Source organism: Microtus pennsylvanicus, chromosome 6 (assembly GCF_037038515.1).
Source record: "Microtus pennsylvanicus isolate mMicPen1 chromosome 6, mMicPen1.hap1, whole genome shotgun sequence".
NCBI lineage: Eukaryota > Metazoa > Chordata > Mammalia > Rodentia > Cricetidae > Microtus > Microtus pennsylvanicus.
The window spans coordinates 25,593,389-25,610,655 of NC_134584.1; the positions used below are offsets into that span (position 1 = coordinate 25,593,389).

General features: G+C 39.8%; 1 protein-coding gene across 1 annotated transcript; it reads left to right on the top strand.

Annotated features, from left to right (window-relative positions):
- Positions 1-259: 259 nt before the first annotated feature.
- Sub1 (SUB1 regulator of transcription) lies at positions 260-14,652 on the top strand. The gene is made up of 5 exons (XM_075975870.1): positions 260-359; positions 2,434-2,506; positions 5,413-5,535; positions 9,324-9,432; positions 11,563-14,652. Exons 2-5 carry the CDS (start codon positions 2,435-2,437, stop codon positions 11,640-11,642), a joined length of 384 nt encoding a protein of 127 aa, XP_075831985.1. The 5' UTR covers positions 260-359; position 2,434; the 3' UTR covers positions 11,643-14,652.
- Positions 14,653-17,267: the final 2,615 nt, after the last annotated feature.

Here is a 17,267-nt window from a genome sequence, read left to right on the forward strand (position 1 = left end):
GATCAACACGTTGATCTTAATCAACATAGCTCCTTCATTTCAGTACAGCGTTTATTTAGCAATCACGAAGCTTCCTCATTCATGTTTCATTTGTACCTCACTATCTTTCAGGTCAGGCCCAATCTCTATGGCATCTCACTGTGGCGCCATCTCCCTTTTTTAGGCGCATCCATTTCAGGATCGGCGGCTGTCCCTTTAAGGCCCTGGAAAGGGCCGGCTGCCGGAGAGGCCCCGCCCTCCGTGTCCTCTGTGCCATTGGGCGGAGCCAGAGTCTCTAGGTTGCCGTCACTTCCGGCTCTCTGTCAGTCCGGAGCGAGCGAGGGAGCGAGCTAGAGGCTGTTGGACGGCAGGAGCGGAGCGTGAGTGCGCGGGACCCCAGGCCCTTTCCTCGAGGCCGCTATCGGGCCGATCTTTTTCCCCGCCGGGCTGCCGCGGAGCCTTCGCTCCCCGTGCTCGTCCCGGCTGCTAGAAACGGCAGCCTTAACGGGCCTCCGCTCTTCCCCGCGCCCCCGCGCCCCGGGCCTCGTGTGGTGGCTGCTCCGGGAGCCGAACCGAGGCGGTGGGCGCCGGTGGGCGCGGGCGGGCGCGGGCGAGCGGTGGCCGCACGTACCTAGGACAATGTGGCGGGACACCGGGCGGAGGCGCGCGGACCACCGGCTCGGGAAGGCCTCGCGGACGGTGGCCCCGGGAGCCGGGGTGAGGGGCGGGGGGCGCGCCTCGGCGCACAAGGCCGGCCTCCGGGGCGGCGAGGATAAGATGGCGCTGGCGCAAGGCCCTCCTCGCCCGCACGCTCTCGGCGCCCCACGCCCCCTTCTTCAGGCTGGTTGGAGCCCCAGCCCTCGCCGCGGGGCCTAGAGGAGCTTCCGGGCGGCGACCCCCACGCGCCCCGCGCCATCCCACTCTCGAGTGCCCTGCCCCCTGCGATGTTGTCACCCCCTCCCCCCAAGTCACCGAATGATTCGTGTAAACGCTACAGTCTCCCCTTTAGTTATCATTTGCTCGGATCACGAAGCCCCCCGACCCCCAAAGAAACCAACCCAGTAAAGCTTCATGAAAGTTAAAAGTCAAAGTTTAAGGGAAGGGCGGGCTTTCGTTCCCATTACACTGTTTTCTTACTGGGTAGATTTAGGTTAGATAATGACGTGGTTCTTTGAAACAGTTTTAGTTCCCTAGACAGCTTTTCGTAATGGCAGATAAATAAGGCTGGCAGTTTACATGAAAAAATGTGTATGTTCACGTTAATAATCTTTTCAAAACAGGTTTTTGGGTAGTTGCGTGGACAACCACCTTAGGAAACTAAACTAACTTGATTTTGGCGACTAGGTTGTGAAATGGAGCAGCCAGAGGAAAAGCGAACGAAACTGGTTATGCGTCTTGCTGTTGCCTCCAGTGTTTCCTCTTAATGGGCCAGTTGTGTTTAGTATGGTCGTGCTGACTTGATTTGAGCGTTTTGGATTTAATGGTCAGGATTTGGATAGCACACTTTGGCCTTGATCTTCTGTTTTGGAACATTGAATGCCAGTTTGGTTTAGAGAGCTGGGTTACAGGTTTTTTACATTGATTGCCAGTTTAGAGAGCTGGGTTACAATTTTTTTGACGTGGGAGGGGAAATCTGAAGTCTTTCTTTTCAAAGAGTGTTGTGTTATTAGGCCTTTCAATCCATACATACTTTGGTAATTAGCTTTTTGCCACCTGGTAAAGAATCTTGGAAAGGAATTAGGACATGCCTTAGGATTCCTTGAAAATTGGGTTAGACTTAAGATAGTCTGCCCTTTGTTTTATGCTTGGGCGTTAAGTAAACAGCAAGCACTGGTCTGTGTGCCTCTCTGGTGGTTTTGCTCTGCACATAGAACCCTCAAATTTTACTTATTTACTACAGTAGAAAAAGCAGTGCAAAATGCTGTGAACTGTGTGTAACATTATGAACTCTGATGGTGCAGGCGTCAAGGTGAAAGTTAGTGTCTATAAATCAGGTAAGAGATGATTAATAATGGTGAAATTAATTAGGTATCACACTTTGATAGACATGCTGTTTTTCTTACGTTGGAGCTGGTCTTCTGTCTAATTCTACGTTAGTTCTTACCCTAGCATGAGTGGAATTGCTTACTTACATTTCTTTTGATTTTAAAGTAATTGTCAGCTGCTTTCTTGCAGTCTACCCATAAACTTTATAACCCCTCTAAAATCTATTCTTGAAAAGACTTGGAGAAAGAGGTGAAGGAATGTGCACATGGCTTTTATTTCTTTGTCCTGAGTTCAGAGTATTTGGCTGTGCTTGTTATTTGCAGTTTAGACATGGGTCCAGTGTGTGATGACTCCAGTACCACAAAATGGCAGAATGAGCCATGGAACTTTTTTTTTTGACTGGAAGAGAGCTAAGATGAAGGTAATAGAGCACGTGTAAATTATTCATGTAATGTATTTTTCTTTCAGAATGCCTAAATCAAAGGAACTTGTTTCTTCAAGCTCTTCAGGCAGTGATTCTGACAGTGAGGTTGAAAAAAAGGTAAATTTTACTGTACCAAGTAGTTTTATTGTACCAAATTTGTAGTACATTAATTCCTCTATAATGCTGGCATCCAGTTTGGAAGTGAAAAACTAGTTAGTCTTTTTAGATATGTTTTGCTACATATTCTTGACTACCTCCAACCACCTCAAATTTCCCTGAGTTCTGGATTGTGCTACCAATGCTGGGTTCAGAATGTAAGAGAGAATCTGCAAGGGTATTTTTGTAAAGGTAGATGGCAAATGGGCTGCTTGAGTGGAGTATGAGCTTCTAAACTCATTTGTAGGCCTTAACCAGGCATTAGAGGTTGTCTTTGTGCTGTTCTTGCGGTCCTAGTGCATCCAAGGCAAGTGCTCACAACTCAGCTATGTTCCTACCCCACTTTTTACTTTTTATTTAAGACAGGGTCTCAATAAGTTCTCGGAACTGACCTTGGACTCATGTCTGTATGCCTTAATCTCATGAGTAGCTGTGAGTATAGGCCCAGCTCAGACAAATCTTCTATTGAGCACCTTTAGTAACCTAAAGTCACAGGAATGTTTTTTTTAGACTCTAGAGCACTAGAATTTTAATAAGGTTGAAGACACTACTTTACCATTCAAAAATCTGCTTAGTCTAGGCTGTTGATGTGGCTCAGTGGGTAAAGAAAGGCCCTTGCCACCAAACCTGACAACCTGAGTTTGGTCCCTGTTCATCTCCAACTATACCAATAGAATCAGCTATGCCAAGTTTGCCCTCTGACCTCATATACCACATACAAGCATCACAAATTTTGTACACACAAAATAATAGTAATAAATAAAATTTCCAAAAATCTGCCTAATGTATAGATAGTAAGTCATCACTATTGGGTTGCATGACCAAAGTTTTGAATGAAAACATTTTTTGATGGCTTTCTCAGTCATTGCTCCCCCCTTATTACTGAGTTTTAGTACATTTTAAGTTTGAAAGATAATTGCTTTTAGTAAAGTCACCCAGCACAGCAAACACAAAATTATCCATTTTGTCAGAATAAGCTTTTTCTGCATTAGGTGACAGTTTTGTCAGTTTCATTCCACTTAATTGATCACATCAGTGAAGTGTAACGGAGCAGCCCATCTTGTGGTCAAGACTTCCTTCCACACATCTGTATCTTGATAGAAATTTATATCTGGGTAAACGTTCATATCCTGGAAATCGAACAAATCGCATTAGTCCTTATTTGTTTACTTGTTTTGTAGAGAAAGTAATTAGTAAATAATTAGTAGACTTATAGTTTGCAAATGTTTAAAAGCAGCAAGCAGGGACGGTGATGTAGTTCAGTTTTGGTAGATTGCTGGTCTACCACTCAGGAAGCCCTAGGTTTGATCCCCCAGCACTGCGGAGATGGAAGCAGGGGAATCAGAAGTTCAAGGTCACCTGGGATACTGGGGACACTGTCCTGTGAATTTTTTTTTTTAAATAGCTGCCCTTTTTCCTGCTTCTTTCATTTCCTTTCTTTATTTTCTTGTTTCTTAAATTTTTAACTTTTTAATTTTATCTATGTATGTATGTATATATATATGTATGTATGTATGTATCTATTTATTTATCTATCTAACTATCTATCTATCTATCTATCTATCTATCTATCTATCTATCTATCTATCTATCTATCTATCTATCTATCTAGTTTTTCTGCCTACTTTGTAGTACCTAACAGAAGGAAGTTCTTTATAGGGAAATTTGGGGAAGTTGGAGCCTATGAAAGTGATACTATTTATAAGATTAAAATGAGGAAGGGTTCAATCTTCATACATAGAGCTATTCTTGAATAAATGGTTTTAAAATTTGTATCAGTGTAACATTAAGTATGTTTATGTAAGTAATTTATAGTGACGTTATTTGCTGGGCATGCACCGGTCCACAGAATTGCCTTCTGCTTACTGAGCTGAGTTTTGTAGTTTGTTTTGAATAGTACTGTTAATTCTGTAAGCATTTATATTAAATGCATCCATGCTTTTTATTTCATAGCTTACTTAAGTGTTTTCTTAACCTAGCTTTATCAAATTTAACACAGTAAGTTTAGTAACGTTGAAATAGTAGTTTGTACTTGTCCACTAAGAAGAAACGTGTCTGCCCTCTACTGTTTGGGCTGGGAACTTACATGGCTTTTTCTCTTTTTCTTTTAATGCTTTTATGCTAGTGCTGCTTCTAAAATATAAGATTGAGTGCTAGTCTTAACATATTACTGCCTATCTTCAGTATTCTTTGTGTTGAAGTTTCTGAGTTGTTGAGCTTCAGTGCCTGACATAAAATAACTTCCCTTTCCTAAGCGTGTGTTGCAACAGTCCCTCTCCCAGCCCTCCAACATGGCTTCATTGTATAGGTCTGGGAGCCTGGAGCTTGCTGTGTAGACCAGACTGGAAGCGAAGCATACATTCTTGAGAACAGTTCAGATTCCTTTTGGAATTGACAAGAAGTTAATAAATATTCATATCTTAGTCATAGATGTGCTATTTTTTTTTTTTTTGAGACAGTCACTGTCTATAGCCTAGACTGTCCTTAATCTTCAGTTTTGCTGTCTGAACCTAAGGGTTACAGGGTGTACCACCATACTTTTTTTCTTTCTTTCTTTTTTTTTTTTTTAAAGTAAAGGAAAGCTTTTGGTAGATTTGTGGTATTCAAAAATTGTAGGCTACTTTCCAAGAAGTATTGTATAGATTCTGGTCCACAAAATCACTGTTCTAATACCTGAAGTATCTTTGGAGATTCCGAGAAGAGTTTAGAGACACAATTATTAGTTGTAATTGCAGACAAGAGTCATGTATTTTTTTCATGTATGTATTTCTTTTAATGAATCAAGAAATTTTTTGGTTTTTTAACTCTTTAAAAGTAATGAAGTCTTTTGAACTCGACATGTGTGTGTTCTTACCTTTTCTTTCAAGTTAAAGAGGAAAAAGCAAGTGGTTTCAGAAAAGCCTGTGAAGAAGCAAAAGCCTGGTGAGACTTCTAGAGCGTTGGCATCTTCCAAGCAGAGTAGCAGCAGCAGAGATGATAACATGTTTCAGGTAAAGTGGGATTGTATTTAGAGGAAACAGCTGTGCGTGAGCTGAAGAACACTAGAAATGTCTTGATCTGAAGCATATTGTAGTCTCTGTATTGTAATCCTCTTGACTAATGATGATTATTTTTATTTTTAAAAAGTTTTATTTATTCATTTTATGTATTTGAGTGCTCTGTTGACTTTTTGCCAGAAGAGGGCATCAGATCCCACCATAGATGGTCATGAGCCACCATGTGGTTGCTGGGAGTTGAACTCCAAACTTCTGGAAGAAGTAGCCAGTGCTCTTAACCACTGAGCCATCTCTCCAGTCCCAAACTAATGATTATTAACAAGCAAGTAGGAAATGAAGGCAAATTGTTCAGTTCTGGGCTATTGGTAAAGTCTAGAAGTCTTTAGTTTTGCTATATTTAAATAGTGCAAACCTAAATATTATAGAAATCCAAAAGAAGATTTAGAAGTGCACATTTGGGAAGCAGATTTGAGTAGCTTTGAGTATTTGGCTCAAAAGTATAAGTTTGATAGTATTTGAGAGAAATGGCCTAACTTATGCTTCATAAGAAAAAGAAGCCTGGGGAACAACTTACATGTAAAGTGCTTGAGTAGCATGTTTAGGCCTTGAGTAGGAGTGTCAGCTGGAAAAAGAAAAGGAAAGTGAGTTGAATGAAGAGAGATTTGAAACCACAGAAAGACCTTGTGTGACATCTTGAGTTTACTAGGTGTTTTTAGCAACTCAGCATTTGCTTCACTGTTTAAGAATTATTTGTGAGATGAGACTTTGTGAGGAAATGATGCTGTGAGATTGCTAAGGTAATTTCCAGAGGACAGACCCATGATTGAAGAGGTAGAACTGACAGTGAATGTGTTCACTTGAGGTCTTCTGGAGCACCTGGAAGGCCTAACTGGGAGTTACTCTTGTTGGAGTCTGCACATGCTTGACAAAATAGCCACCACCAAAGAAAGTGTAAACCAAAGAGAGGAGGAGGGTGACAGTGTCTGAGTAGTTTTCAGATGGTTGATGAGAGAAGAATGAGAATGCAAGATGAGATCAAATGATGAAAGAAAACTAGAAGTAAAGTAGTGGAAGCAAGAAAAAGACAAAATGTAGAATTACTGAGTTACAGGTTTAAATTTCCTGTCTTCTGTGTAATTAGAGGCAAAGTATGTTAATTTGATTGAAAACATAGGTGCAGGTATGTGATGAGGAATTAAAAAGAGACTATTACTGCTTTGAGTAGATAATAAATTATATGCTTACTGTGTTCTGTATTTCATTCAGGCTTTTCCAGGTTCTGGAAAGCAGCATGGAATGTGGTCTGTAACTTCATGGAGTTTAAGGGGACCATAATTACACACACATGCATAGTGAACATTACAATAAATCCTGAGAAGTAGTGGTCAGATTGTTTGAGAGAGTGAGTGTGAAAATCTCATTAAAAAGAAGTGTCATCTAAATCTTAAGATGTGGACGTTAAGTCAGCTATGCAAAGTATATGGACTAAGGAAGCGCCTTCAGAGAGGAAATTGAGTTACTATCTTGAAGTGGGACAGGCTTGGGTTGTGTATTATAGAGACTTTGTAGTGGAAGCCTGGAAAGTCTAGCTGAGTACCAGCTATTGGTGAAGGGAATAAAAGGCAGATCTTACAGGGCCGTGTGAGTTTTACTATTAAAAGACCTATTAAAAATGGATTTTTTTTTGTTTTTTTTTCCTTTGGGCTGGAGGGGGTGTTAGAGATGGTAGCACATTTAAGACTATTTTAACATCAAACATGGTCTGGAACTCACTGTATAGAATAGGCTGAGTTTGCAATCCTGCCTCCTTCAGGTGCTGAGATTATAGACATAGCTACCGTGTCCTGTTCATTTCTGTCCTTTTAACTTGGTTTGGACTTTCACACAGGACCTCATATTTATATGGTGGCTGGGAACTTGCTCTTGTAGCTGAGTGAGGCTTTGAATTTGTTATTCTGCCTCTCAAACTTCCAAGGTTGGGATCACAAGTGTGTGTGTGATACCACAGTTGGCTTATCTCTAGATTTTTATCTTTCCTATTCTACTTCCTAATTTTATAAAGAAACTAGTACCCACAGTTTAAAGACTGTTATTTTGTAGATTTTTTGGGGGGTGGGGTGGGGTTTATTTTTGGGGAATGATTTTCTCACTAAGGAAAATAAATCCTCATGTTGTGAATCCTAGGGTCTAGGGACATTCAACAGGTGATCTTTTGAAAGTGTATCTAGGAGGAGCCATGGTTCTTATTTTCACATTGGTTTTCAGAAGATTGCTTAGTACTAGAGAAGACCTGCATTTTTATTAGTAATAGTGGCTTGATTATTGCATTAGGAAGATAGATAAAGGATGGGGTTTTTGAAATAGGAGACAGTAAGCCCACTGTGTTTTGTTGGTTTTTATTTTGTTAAATGGCTTTATATTTTCTGTATTTTTTGTTTTTATCAAGAAAGTACATATATCCCTACAGATAAGTAATTATTTTATTATAAAGATTGCTTCTTAATACTGTGTTGTGTACTAAAATGCCCTTTCTTAGGATTATTTTGTTATTTGTTTTTCCATTTACTTTGGGTGAACAGTTTTTGAGTCTTGGGCTACTAGGAATAAAGGTTTTGTGAATATTCTTAGTACAAGTCTTTATGTATTCTTTATTGTGGGTAAAAACAATATTTGCTAAATATATATATACACATATTTATGTATATGTGTGTGTATATATATATGTATATATATATGATTTGACCTTATACAAAACCAAACTATCTTCCAAGTAAGTTGTATTATTTTACTCTATCATTGGCAGTATAAGATCACAGTTGCTGCATTGTATATCTTCTGTGTTTTTAGTCTTTTCCTTTTTATTCAGTTTAGTATTGGGAATGCAAAGTGATTTTATTATGCATTGATTTTTTTTATATATTTTTAATCGTATTCTTTGGCTATTTTTACATTCTTTTAGGATGAACTTTTGGGTTGCTTCTACTTAAATGTTACTAGTGCAGTTAAGGATATGGATGTACAAATATCTTTTGGGAGACCCCATTTCCAGTCTTTTGGATGTATGATTATCTACCTCTTCAAGTTTCAGGTAGTGATAGAGCACATTTACAATAAGGGTCCTATAGGATTGGTACCATAGTATGTAAGCTGTCTCACTAAGTACTTATTGATGTTCGCACAGGAGACTGCATTTCTCAGAATATGCCCAGTCTGTTAAGTAGTTCTTGAGAGTTATATACCCCAAAGTGGCCTTTTTGGAACATGTCATGTCTGTTTTTGTCACAGAGCATCTGTTCTATTTACTTTAGCAGTTGTGTTATTTTATTAGTAATTTCCATAAATTTAAAAGTGAGGCTGAAGGGAGAGAGCTCAGTAGGTGGAAGTACTTGTGCCAGCATGAGGATCTGAGTTTGAGTACTCAGCAGCCACATCAGGTATTTGGATTTGGTTGTAGATGCCTATATTCCCAGCACTGGGGTGCAGAGACAGGCAGATCCTGAGTACTCTGTGGCCAGCCAACTTACCTTAACAGTGAGCTTCTAGGCAAGGCAAAGAATGAGAAAGACGCCTGAAAGTCATTGTCAGGATGTCATATGTGGACAAATGTGCATGTTATTCCCCCATGTGGAAATTGGAGATTTGCTTTGTTTCCTTACGTCTTTCTAAGCAGTGATTTTTCCCTTGGTTACAGTTGAGTACTTACTCTCAGGATTATAAGTGCCATTAACCTGCAGCAAGTTGTGAATTGCTCTCTTTATGAGTTTCTTTTTCCCCTTTGCTAGATTGGGAAGATGAGATACGTCAGTGTTCGGGACTTTAAAGGAAAAATTCTAATTGATATTAGAGAATATTGGATGGACTCAGAAGGTGAAATGAAACCAGGGAGAAAAGGTAAGGTTTTTATTTCTTCAGTTTGATGTTAGTGTTGACTGCATGCAGGGTGAAGACAGGTCAATAATTGGCATTACTCAGTTGATCCTTTTAAAATGAAATGTAATGAATCCTAATTTCACTTTAAATTGATTGTTAACTTACTTTCTTTTTGATTTTACATCATTTCTGAGGCATATTAGTTATTACTTGGGAAATTTTAAATGAGAAACAGAAAAATCCTGGGTTTAGTGTTTCCCTTTGGATTTAGCTCCAACAGGCTCTTCTTGAGGACAGAATTCTTCAAGTAGGTCTCTGTCCATTTACTGTAGGTGATTTGCCCAGTCGCAAGCCTCTTAGCATGTAGAAACATTTTATTCTGTCACCAAGCAGCTAGAAAACTTTGGTTGAGCCAACTTGTATTAAGTTACTTTTCTTGTGATAAACTATGGGACAAAAGCAACACGAGGGAAAAAGGGTTTATTTTGGCTCAGTTTGAGGGCACATGGCAGCTGTCACATGGGGCCCAGTCAGGAAGTGGAGAGATGAGAGCCTGCTGCTTGGTCTCTCGCTTTTATCAAGCCTGGGGCCTTAGGTGGGATGGTGTCACCCACATTTAGGGTGGGTTCTCCTCCTTCAGTTAACCTGCCTGTCTGCAAACACCCTCCACGACACACCCAGCCGTGTGCTCATGATGGTTCTGTCAGGTTGATAGTCCAAGTTAACTTGTCACTCCTGCGCTAGGGAGCAACACTAGTGAGACCTGTTGGCAAAGGCATGCACACAGAAGTAGAAGAAAACTAGTTGGGAAGAGGAAGGTAATCAAGAGGAGTAGGAAAGGGGGTGCTAGAGAGGAGTGGGCGGTGAACACAATCAAAATACATGATTTACATGTACGGAAATGTCATAGTGAGACTTTTTGTATATTAGTATTCTAATAAACTTCTAAAAAAGATTAACCACTACACAACCTAAATTTGTGTAGTTAAGTGCTCTAGTTGATCTTGGGCCAGTAAGGTGTGGTATCTTAGCAGGTAAAGGAAGGCTTTTGTGCCAAGCCTGATGATCCCCAGGGTTCCCCAGGGCCCAGGAGGTAGAAAGGAGACAGTGGATACTACCTGTGCTGCTGTAAACTGTTGGACAGGGGGGCCACACGTGTGCACATGTGTGTACCCATGAAATAAGTGACTATTCTGCATGTGGTCAAAGGTGGCACATAGCATTTACTTCACGCTTCCTCTTTATATTTGCTGTTTAATTCCTGTCTATAGTTTTCATTCAGGATTTTTCTGGGTGGCTAATGCCAGATTTCATTTTTTCAAACATTTACTGAAGGAACTCAGCCTCAAAGCCTTTACTACATGCTGTTCATTACTGTGTTCTCCTTGCAATTTCATGGTCCCTCAGCAGTTTTCTAAAAAAATATGTTGCTTGCTTATGTATAATATAATATTGTATATTATATGTGAATATACTAAGGTTTCATTTTAATATATTATAATTACTTTTGGATATGTAAGTCTCAATTACTGATTGGGAAAGTGAGCCTAGAACATGCAGCTAGTGAAGGTAGGAATCCAGAGTGTACTCAGACCTATATCTGTATTCTGCATTCTACCATGCTTCTTATGAGTCACTCTCTAGGGAGCTTCCCAGAGTGAAATGGATACTCATGGAAGAACTCAGCGCGGTACCTAACACCTTGAGTTATGGTGGAAATATGGAACAATTGTTGACAGTCACAGGATGAAATAATGGCAGTCTCTTATGCCGAATCTGGGTCCTAACTCTTAGCCTGCACATATTTGTGAAATATCTTCAAATTATCATTAATTCCTATTCATCAGAGTGCATTATGCAGATGCACTGGATACAAACTTGAATCTGGGGTTAACAAAAGATTTTAATATTTCAATATAGATCTCTACAAGACCTCAATAGTCTAGTATTGTGCCATTCAAAATGGCAGTTTTGAGGCTGATGAAGTAGCTTAGAACTAGAGGAGGGATGTGGCATGTGTGAAGTCTGGATTCTGTCCTCAACATTAAAAAATCTACGTAAGTAAAATGTCACTTTTGATAAAGGATTTGGAAATATCAAAATCCCCAAGGCAGCTTGATTTTCACCTTATATTTCTTAAACTTTGTTTAGGTATTTCTTTAAACATGGAGCAATGGAGCCAGCTGAAGGAACAGATTTCTGACATAGATGATGCAGTAAGAAAGCTGTAAAATCTGAGCCATATCAAACTGTACTGTTGTAGTTGTTTCAATCTGTCTTTTTACATTGGCTTTTGCTTTCTAAATGTTGTTTTCCAAGCTGTTGTATATTTGGATTGCAGAACAATTTGTAAAGTGAATACTTTTTTTTAATGTGCATTATTAAAATGTTCTGAGTGAAGCTAAATGTCAACTTTATTAAAGAGGATTGCTTTGTGCCCCCCTACCTAGTGTAAAATAAAGCCAGATCGTTACAATCTTACTGTTGTAGCCTTTTTTGATCAAAAGACTAGTTATTGTTTAAGGCCAAAAGAACAACCTTCATAGGCATATTCAGAAGGATTTAATTGCATTGAGCTAGGAGGATTGCTTTGTAAAATGCATACTCAGTATCTTTTTTTTCAACCAAATTTGTTGAAGTTTGTTCTCCACAACAAAACTTTACCTTTTCTTCAGTTTCCCTAATAACGTATTATTTCATGTTCAATTTTTACATCACTCCGTATTTGGGTATATTATGCTGGTTTGGAAAGCCAAACTGTTGTTATTGCCTTCCAAGTCTACTGTGTTAATATTAGCAGATAGTTGTTTGGTAACATGACTTGTATGAGAACGTCAAGCAAGTGTATGTCATTATTCATATCTCTGTGTAGGTGTTGCTTAGACTACAGAACATAGTGACTTTGATGTCTGATGAGCTTTCACTTAGTACACTATTCACATTGGGATGGTGTCTGTAAAGTCAGCTATTAAATTAGATTAGACTTTAGTAAAACTCGTGAAACTTTATTGGCCTACTATTATATTCTAATAATGAGTGTGGATTATATGCACACGTGTCACTGAGCTTTACTGTCATGGTAAGTTATGTGTACAGTTTTTAAGACTTGGACAAGAGACTTCTACACTTCATGCTAACTAAATTTGATAGACACTGTTGATTGGTTTTCATTTAACCACAATGATAGGCAGCCATAGATTTCAGGGCTAGTGCCCCAGTGAATAGGGCAGCGTTCCTTAGGGAAAGACTGCCTACGAAGAGACTCACCACACCGAAGGGACCTGGCCTGTGATGAGATGGTAGGCACATGATATTTTGGTGACAGCAATATGACCGTGGTAGGTATAATAATCAGTAACAAGAATGGTTTAAAGACTTGTAAATACTAACTGCCAATAAGGGCTGCCATATCAGAAATGCATTATCTTATTACCAGGTTCGGTTCCCATTGTCTAAAAATTTTATAGAATTGTCAAGGATTTAATTTAAAAATCCACCTGCTGGGTCTCGCATAATTAACCTGCTCTCCCAGAGATATTCTTTAGGTAACTTTAGTATGTTAGTTACTACAAATTGATAAAGAAATCTCACTTATTTAACCTTGATAGGTACCAAAATGTTGAAGAAATATTGTATGTACCTTCCTCGTTCCTGAGGGTTACTCTTCTTATTTGGAGTATAGCGTGTGTTGCAGAAGTATTGTATCTACCTTCCTCGTTCCTGAGGTTCCTCTTATTTGGAGTATAGCGTTGCATTTCATTAACATAATTAGTTTTGTAAAGTATTTTGCCATTTAGAGAAAGGGTAGTTAGAAAATAAACTTGAGTTTTAGTGTAGATGAAGAGGGAATAATAGATAAATTTCCTAGGCCATGAATTCAGAGTATGTATGCATTTCAGCCATGCACTTTGTAGAGGTGCTGCTGTCATCTGTTATCTAGGCATTGCTGCTGCTTAGCATAATAAAATCTCCACATGGAAAACTTTCTCTGGCATAATTTGTTAGGTTTATAGCTAAATTCACTTACTAATGTTACAGAGTAGGTAGTATACCAGAGTTATTAAATTTTTTCCTTATGTGTGTAGAAAAGGAGAATTAGATTAAGAGAGTTAAAACTCATACTGAAGAGAAAGGGTACAGTCCATCTATTTTGCATTCAGATTCCTGTCTCTCCTCAGTGTCTTAGTTTTCTTTCTGTCACTGTGACAAAGTGCCCTGCCAAGAGCAGCACACAGGAGGAGGAGGATTCTGACTCACAGTCACAATGTCAGGAGCTCCATAGTCAGGAAGCAGAGAGCACAAATGCATGCTCAGTTCCTCTCCTTCTCATTCTAGTCTTTGGCTTAGCCCATGAACTGATGCCATCCACAGTGGGCAGGCAGGTCTTTCTATTTGCCACCGCCAAGGAGCCAACATAGTGCTCCAGACATACCAGGGGCCCATCTTCCGTGTGATTCTAGAGTCTGTTAAATTGGCAGTTAATACTGACCATCATAGAGTTCTCCCAGGAAGAAGGCTTGATATTTTGAGGCATAAATATCTTACTTATTTTGTAATACTGAAATAATTCGTACCTATTCTCAGGTTTTGCCCTTTACTATGCTCGGTAGCAAGGCTTCCAAATGGGTTTCCTTTCCTCCTTGCCTTTTAGAGTAAAAACAGCCTTCAGCCAATTTCCAGTGCCCTTGGCATTTCATTTAAAGAAATCACTGAAAAAGAAAAACTATTTTCCTTTGTTTGCTTCACAAATGCTAAAATCTTGGGAAATACTACCTCATTACTGAGCCAAGATCCCGTGATAACTAATCTCTTCTGCATAATATCTTAGAGACAGCAACTTAGGGAATCGTGGAGAAAAATGCATCCTGGCCTGGCTATAGGGAAGGAAAGGGGACTGAACATGTATAAGTGTTCTTGATAGGAATGTTAGCACAGTGCTTGCCATAAAAGCTTGAAAATCTTAAGAACTGTTGAGTGATATTTAGTATCTCTTCTGGAATTCTTTGTGGTTCACCTTTTATGGAAATTTAATGTAGAGAAACACTAAATTTTTTTTTTAAGAAAGGTGTTTTTCCAGATAAACTGTAGTGTAAAACATGCATATAGTAAGAAGTATGTAATTCTATAATTGTGGAATGCCTGTATTTATCCTTTGTTTGGTACATCTTCCATGGAGGTGTCAATGAACCGAATACTTCACCTGTGAATATTTTAAATGTTGAAATAAAAACAAGAAATATACCCTTTGTGTTATCCCATTTTCACACACCTGAAGATGAATGGGTAATTTTATCTGTAGAATGGGTTTTAGTAGCAGATAACCTTCCGTTGTGAGTGTTCTATAATCTGTATTAGCTTTACAGTTAAAACTGTAGGCCTCTGGGACTTGGTGTAGGCTTATTTTTTCATCCACTTGATCCAAGTGGAAAAAAAGCAAATGCCCAGGTGTACAGAGCATCAAGTTCTTTTCCTCTTGCAAATGCTTTGCAGTTTGATGCCTTGGTTTATGTCTTAGTCATTGTTCTATTGTGTGAAGAAACATAATGACCAAGGCAACTTTTATATAAGAAAGCATTTAAATGAGACTTGATTATAGTGTCAGAGGTTTAGTTATCCTCTACAAGGAAGGGAGCATGGTGGCACACAGGTAGACACGGTGCTGGTAAAATAGCTGAGAGTTACACACTACCTCCAGCAAGGCCACACCTAATCCTTCTCAAGTAGTGCCACTGCCTGATGATGAATTGTTCAAATATGAGCCTGTCGGACCATTCTCATTCAGATCACTACAGTGTACTTGTATTTTCACTGATAAATTCTCATCCTGGTCAAGTTGTATTTGTGTAGTTGTGTAGAGAGCTCATTTGAATTTCTGTTTTAAGAACTTGCTTAGGGATGGACTCATGGAGAACAACTTAGGACTTTTATGCCATTTTCAACCTCAGGGTTTAGTAAAGCATGGATGTCCAGTCAGAAGGAAAATAAGTACTAATTGAAATTTCTGTGGTATGGGTCAAAGAAGTTAATAGAATAAATGGGATTTTACAAACATGGCATAAATTGCATTTGATTATGCACCACTTAACAGTCTGTTGATGTCCATTTAGATGAATATCTTGCCACATAGGTCTTTATCCCACCCCTCCTGCCTTCTGTAAGTTCTTCAGTTCATATTCTCTAGAATTGCTCTTACACTCTTAGTCTTGGATTAATAGTGACCTGACCCTGCCTATCCCTACCTTTTACTCACAGGCTCCTTAGAGTTTGTTGCTGGGGTTCAGGTTATTTTCCTCTGACTGTTAGAGTGATGAGGCACAGAAAAAGTCTGAATCAAGAGCAAAGTTTTATTGGCAAGCAGTATAGACTTTTGAGGTTGAGAAGGGTCCTAGAGCTAGAAAATCACTGACAAGGACTAGGTTTTTATTTGGTTTCAAGTACCCACTCCGGGTGACCTCTTTCCTCTCCTCCATTCGCTGTATGGGGTTCATGTGCCCTTTCTGGCATGGGACAGGGTTCCACATTGCTGATAGGTTCTCCATTTTTGTATAGGAGCATGGAAACAGCTGCAATAGGGTTCTCATTCTCAGGGCTTGCGTACAGAGACTCCTGTTAATTAGTTGGGGTTCCCAAACCTGTTTTATTGTGTAATGGGGAGGGGAAGGGAAACGACCCATAGGAGGAAAACATACCTGGTTCTGTAGATCTGACCAAACACTAGTGGCTAGGAAGTTAATAGCCCCCAGAAATGGATGCATTACTACTATTGGGCTAAAGGGCCATAGTATCAAAGTGCCCTCTAAATTTGCTTTTCCATACCCATAAATTAGTGCAGCTCTGTTTTCATCGGAGAAGTTTTTTTGTTTTTTGGTTTTTTGAGACAGGGTCTCTCTTTGTTGCTTTGTAGCCAGTCCTGTGGAACTAGCTCTTGTAGACTAGACTGGGCCTCGAATTCACAGAGATCCGCTGTCTCTGCCTCCCTAGTGCTGGGATTAAAGGCGGGTGCCGCCACCGCCCGATTTGGAGAAGTTTTTTTTGTACAGTGGACATTGGTAAATGCAGAAACTTATAACTGATCAGTACAGAGAGTAAGCGTCTGTGGAGTACTTAGCCATAAATGGGACATCCATATAACAACTCCCTTCTGCAAGTCTCAGGGATCATCTTGGAAGAGAAGGCAGAAAGATTGTAAGAACGAGGGATTAGGGAAGGCCACTGTGAAACCTCGCCTGCACAGGACCGCCGCTCTCAGGAATTGAGCAGCTATGCTTCCCTGCACTGGTGGAGCAGGCAGCGAGCGTCCCAGCACTCGTTAGCTTTCATCCAGCAGCTTCTGGAGAGGGAGAGCCAGGTTTAAGGGTGTAACCCCTGCTGCGTCGGCCTTGCTCCCATGGATGTCCACAAAGTGGACTGGGCAGGTTACAAAATTCACGAAGACATGAATTAGGAGAAGGGGCAGATCTGGGAGAAGGTGGGGTGATAGGATAAATATATCGTATGCAATTATGAAATAAAAAGCGTTAAAAATTAAAAAGCTTCAAAGCCCTCACCCAGTGACATAATTATTCCAGCAAGGCTCCACTTCCTAAAGGCTCCGTAATCTCCCCCAGTGACACCAGCTGGGACCAAACACATGAGCCTGTGGGAGACATTTTATATTCAAACCACAACAGCTTTATTTTCCAAAAACACATTGGTAAAAGAATGGTAAGAGAACCCTCAAATCCCTCTCACTTAGATATCCGATTCAAGTTTTGTCTGCTTGGGACCAATGGCTTCTAGCAAAAGTCTCCAGTCTAGGGTCAGGGATCATGTGATTATGCCTTTCAGTCTGACAGTTCTTAAGTTTTCCTTGACTT

Coding starts and splice junctions, on each gene's coding strand:
- Sub1 (XM_075975870.1), top strand. CDS start 2,435: ATGCCTAAATCAAAGGAACTTGTTTCTTCAAGCTCTTCAGGCAGTGAT. Junction 2,507..5,412: donor ACAGTGAGGTTGAAAAAAAG/GTAAATTTTACT, acceptor TTTTCTTTCAAG/TTAAAGAGGAAAAAGCAAGT. Junction 9,433..11,562: donor AATGAAACCAGGGAGAAAAG/GTAAGGTTTTTA, acceptor AACTTTGTTTAG/GTATTTCTTTAAACATGGAG.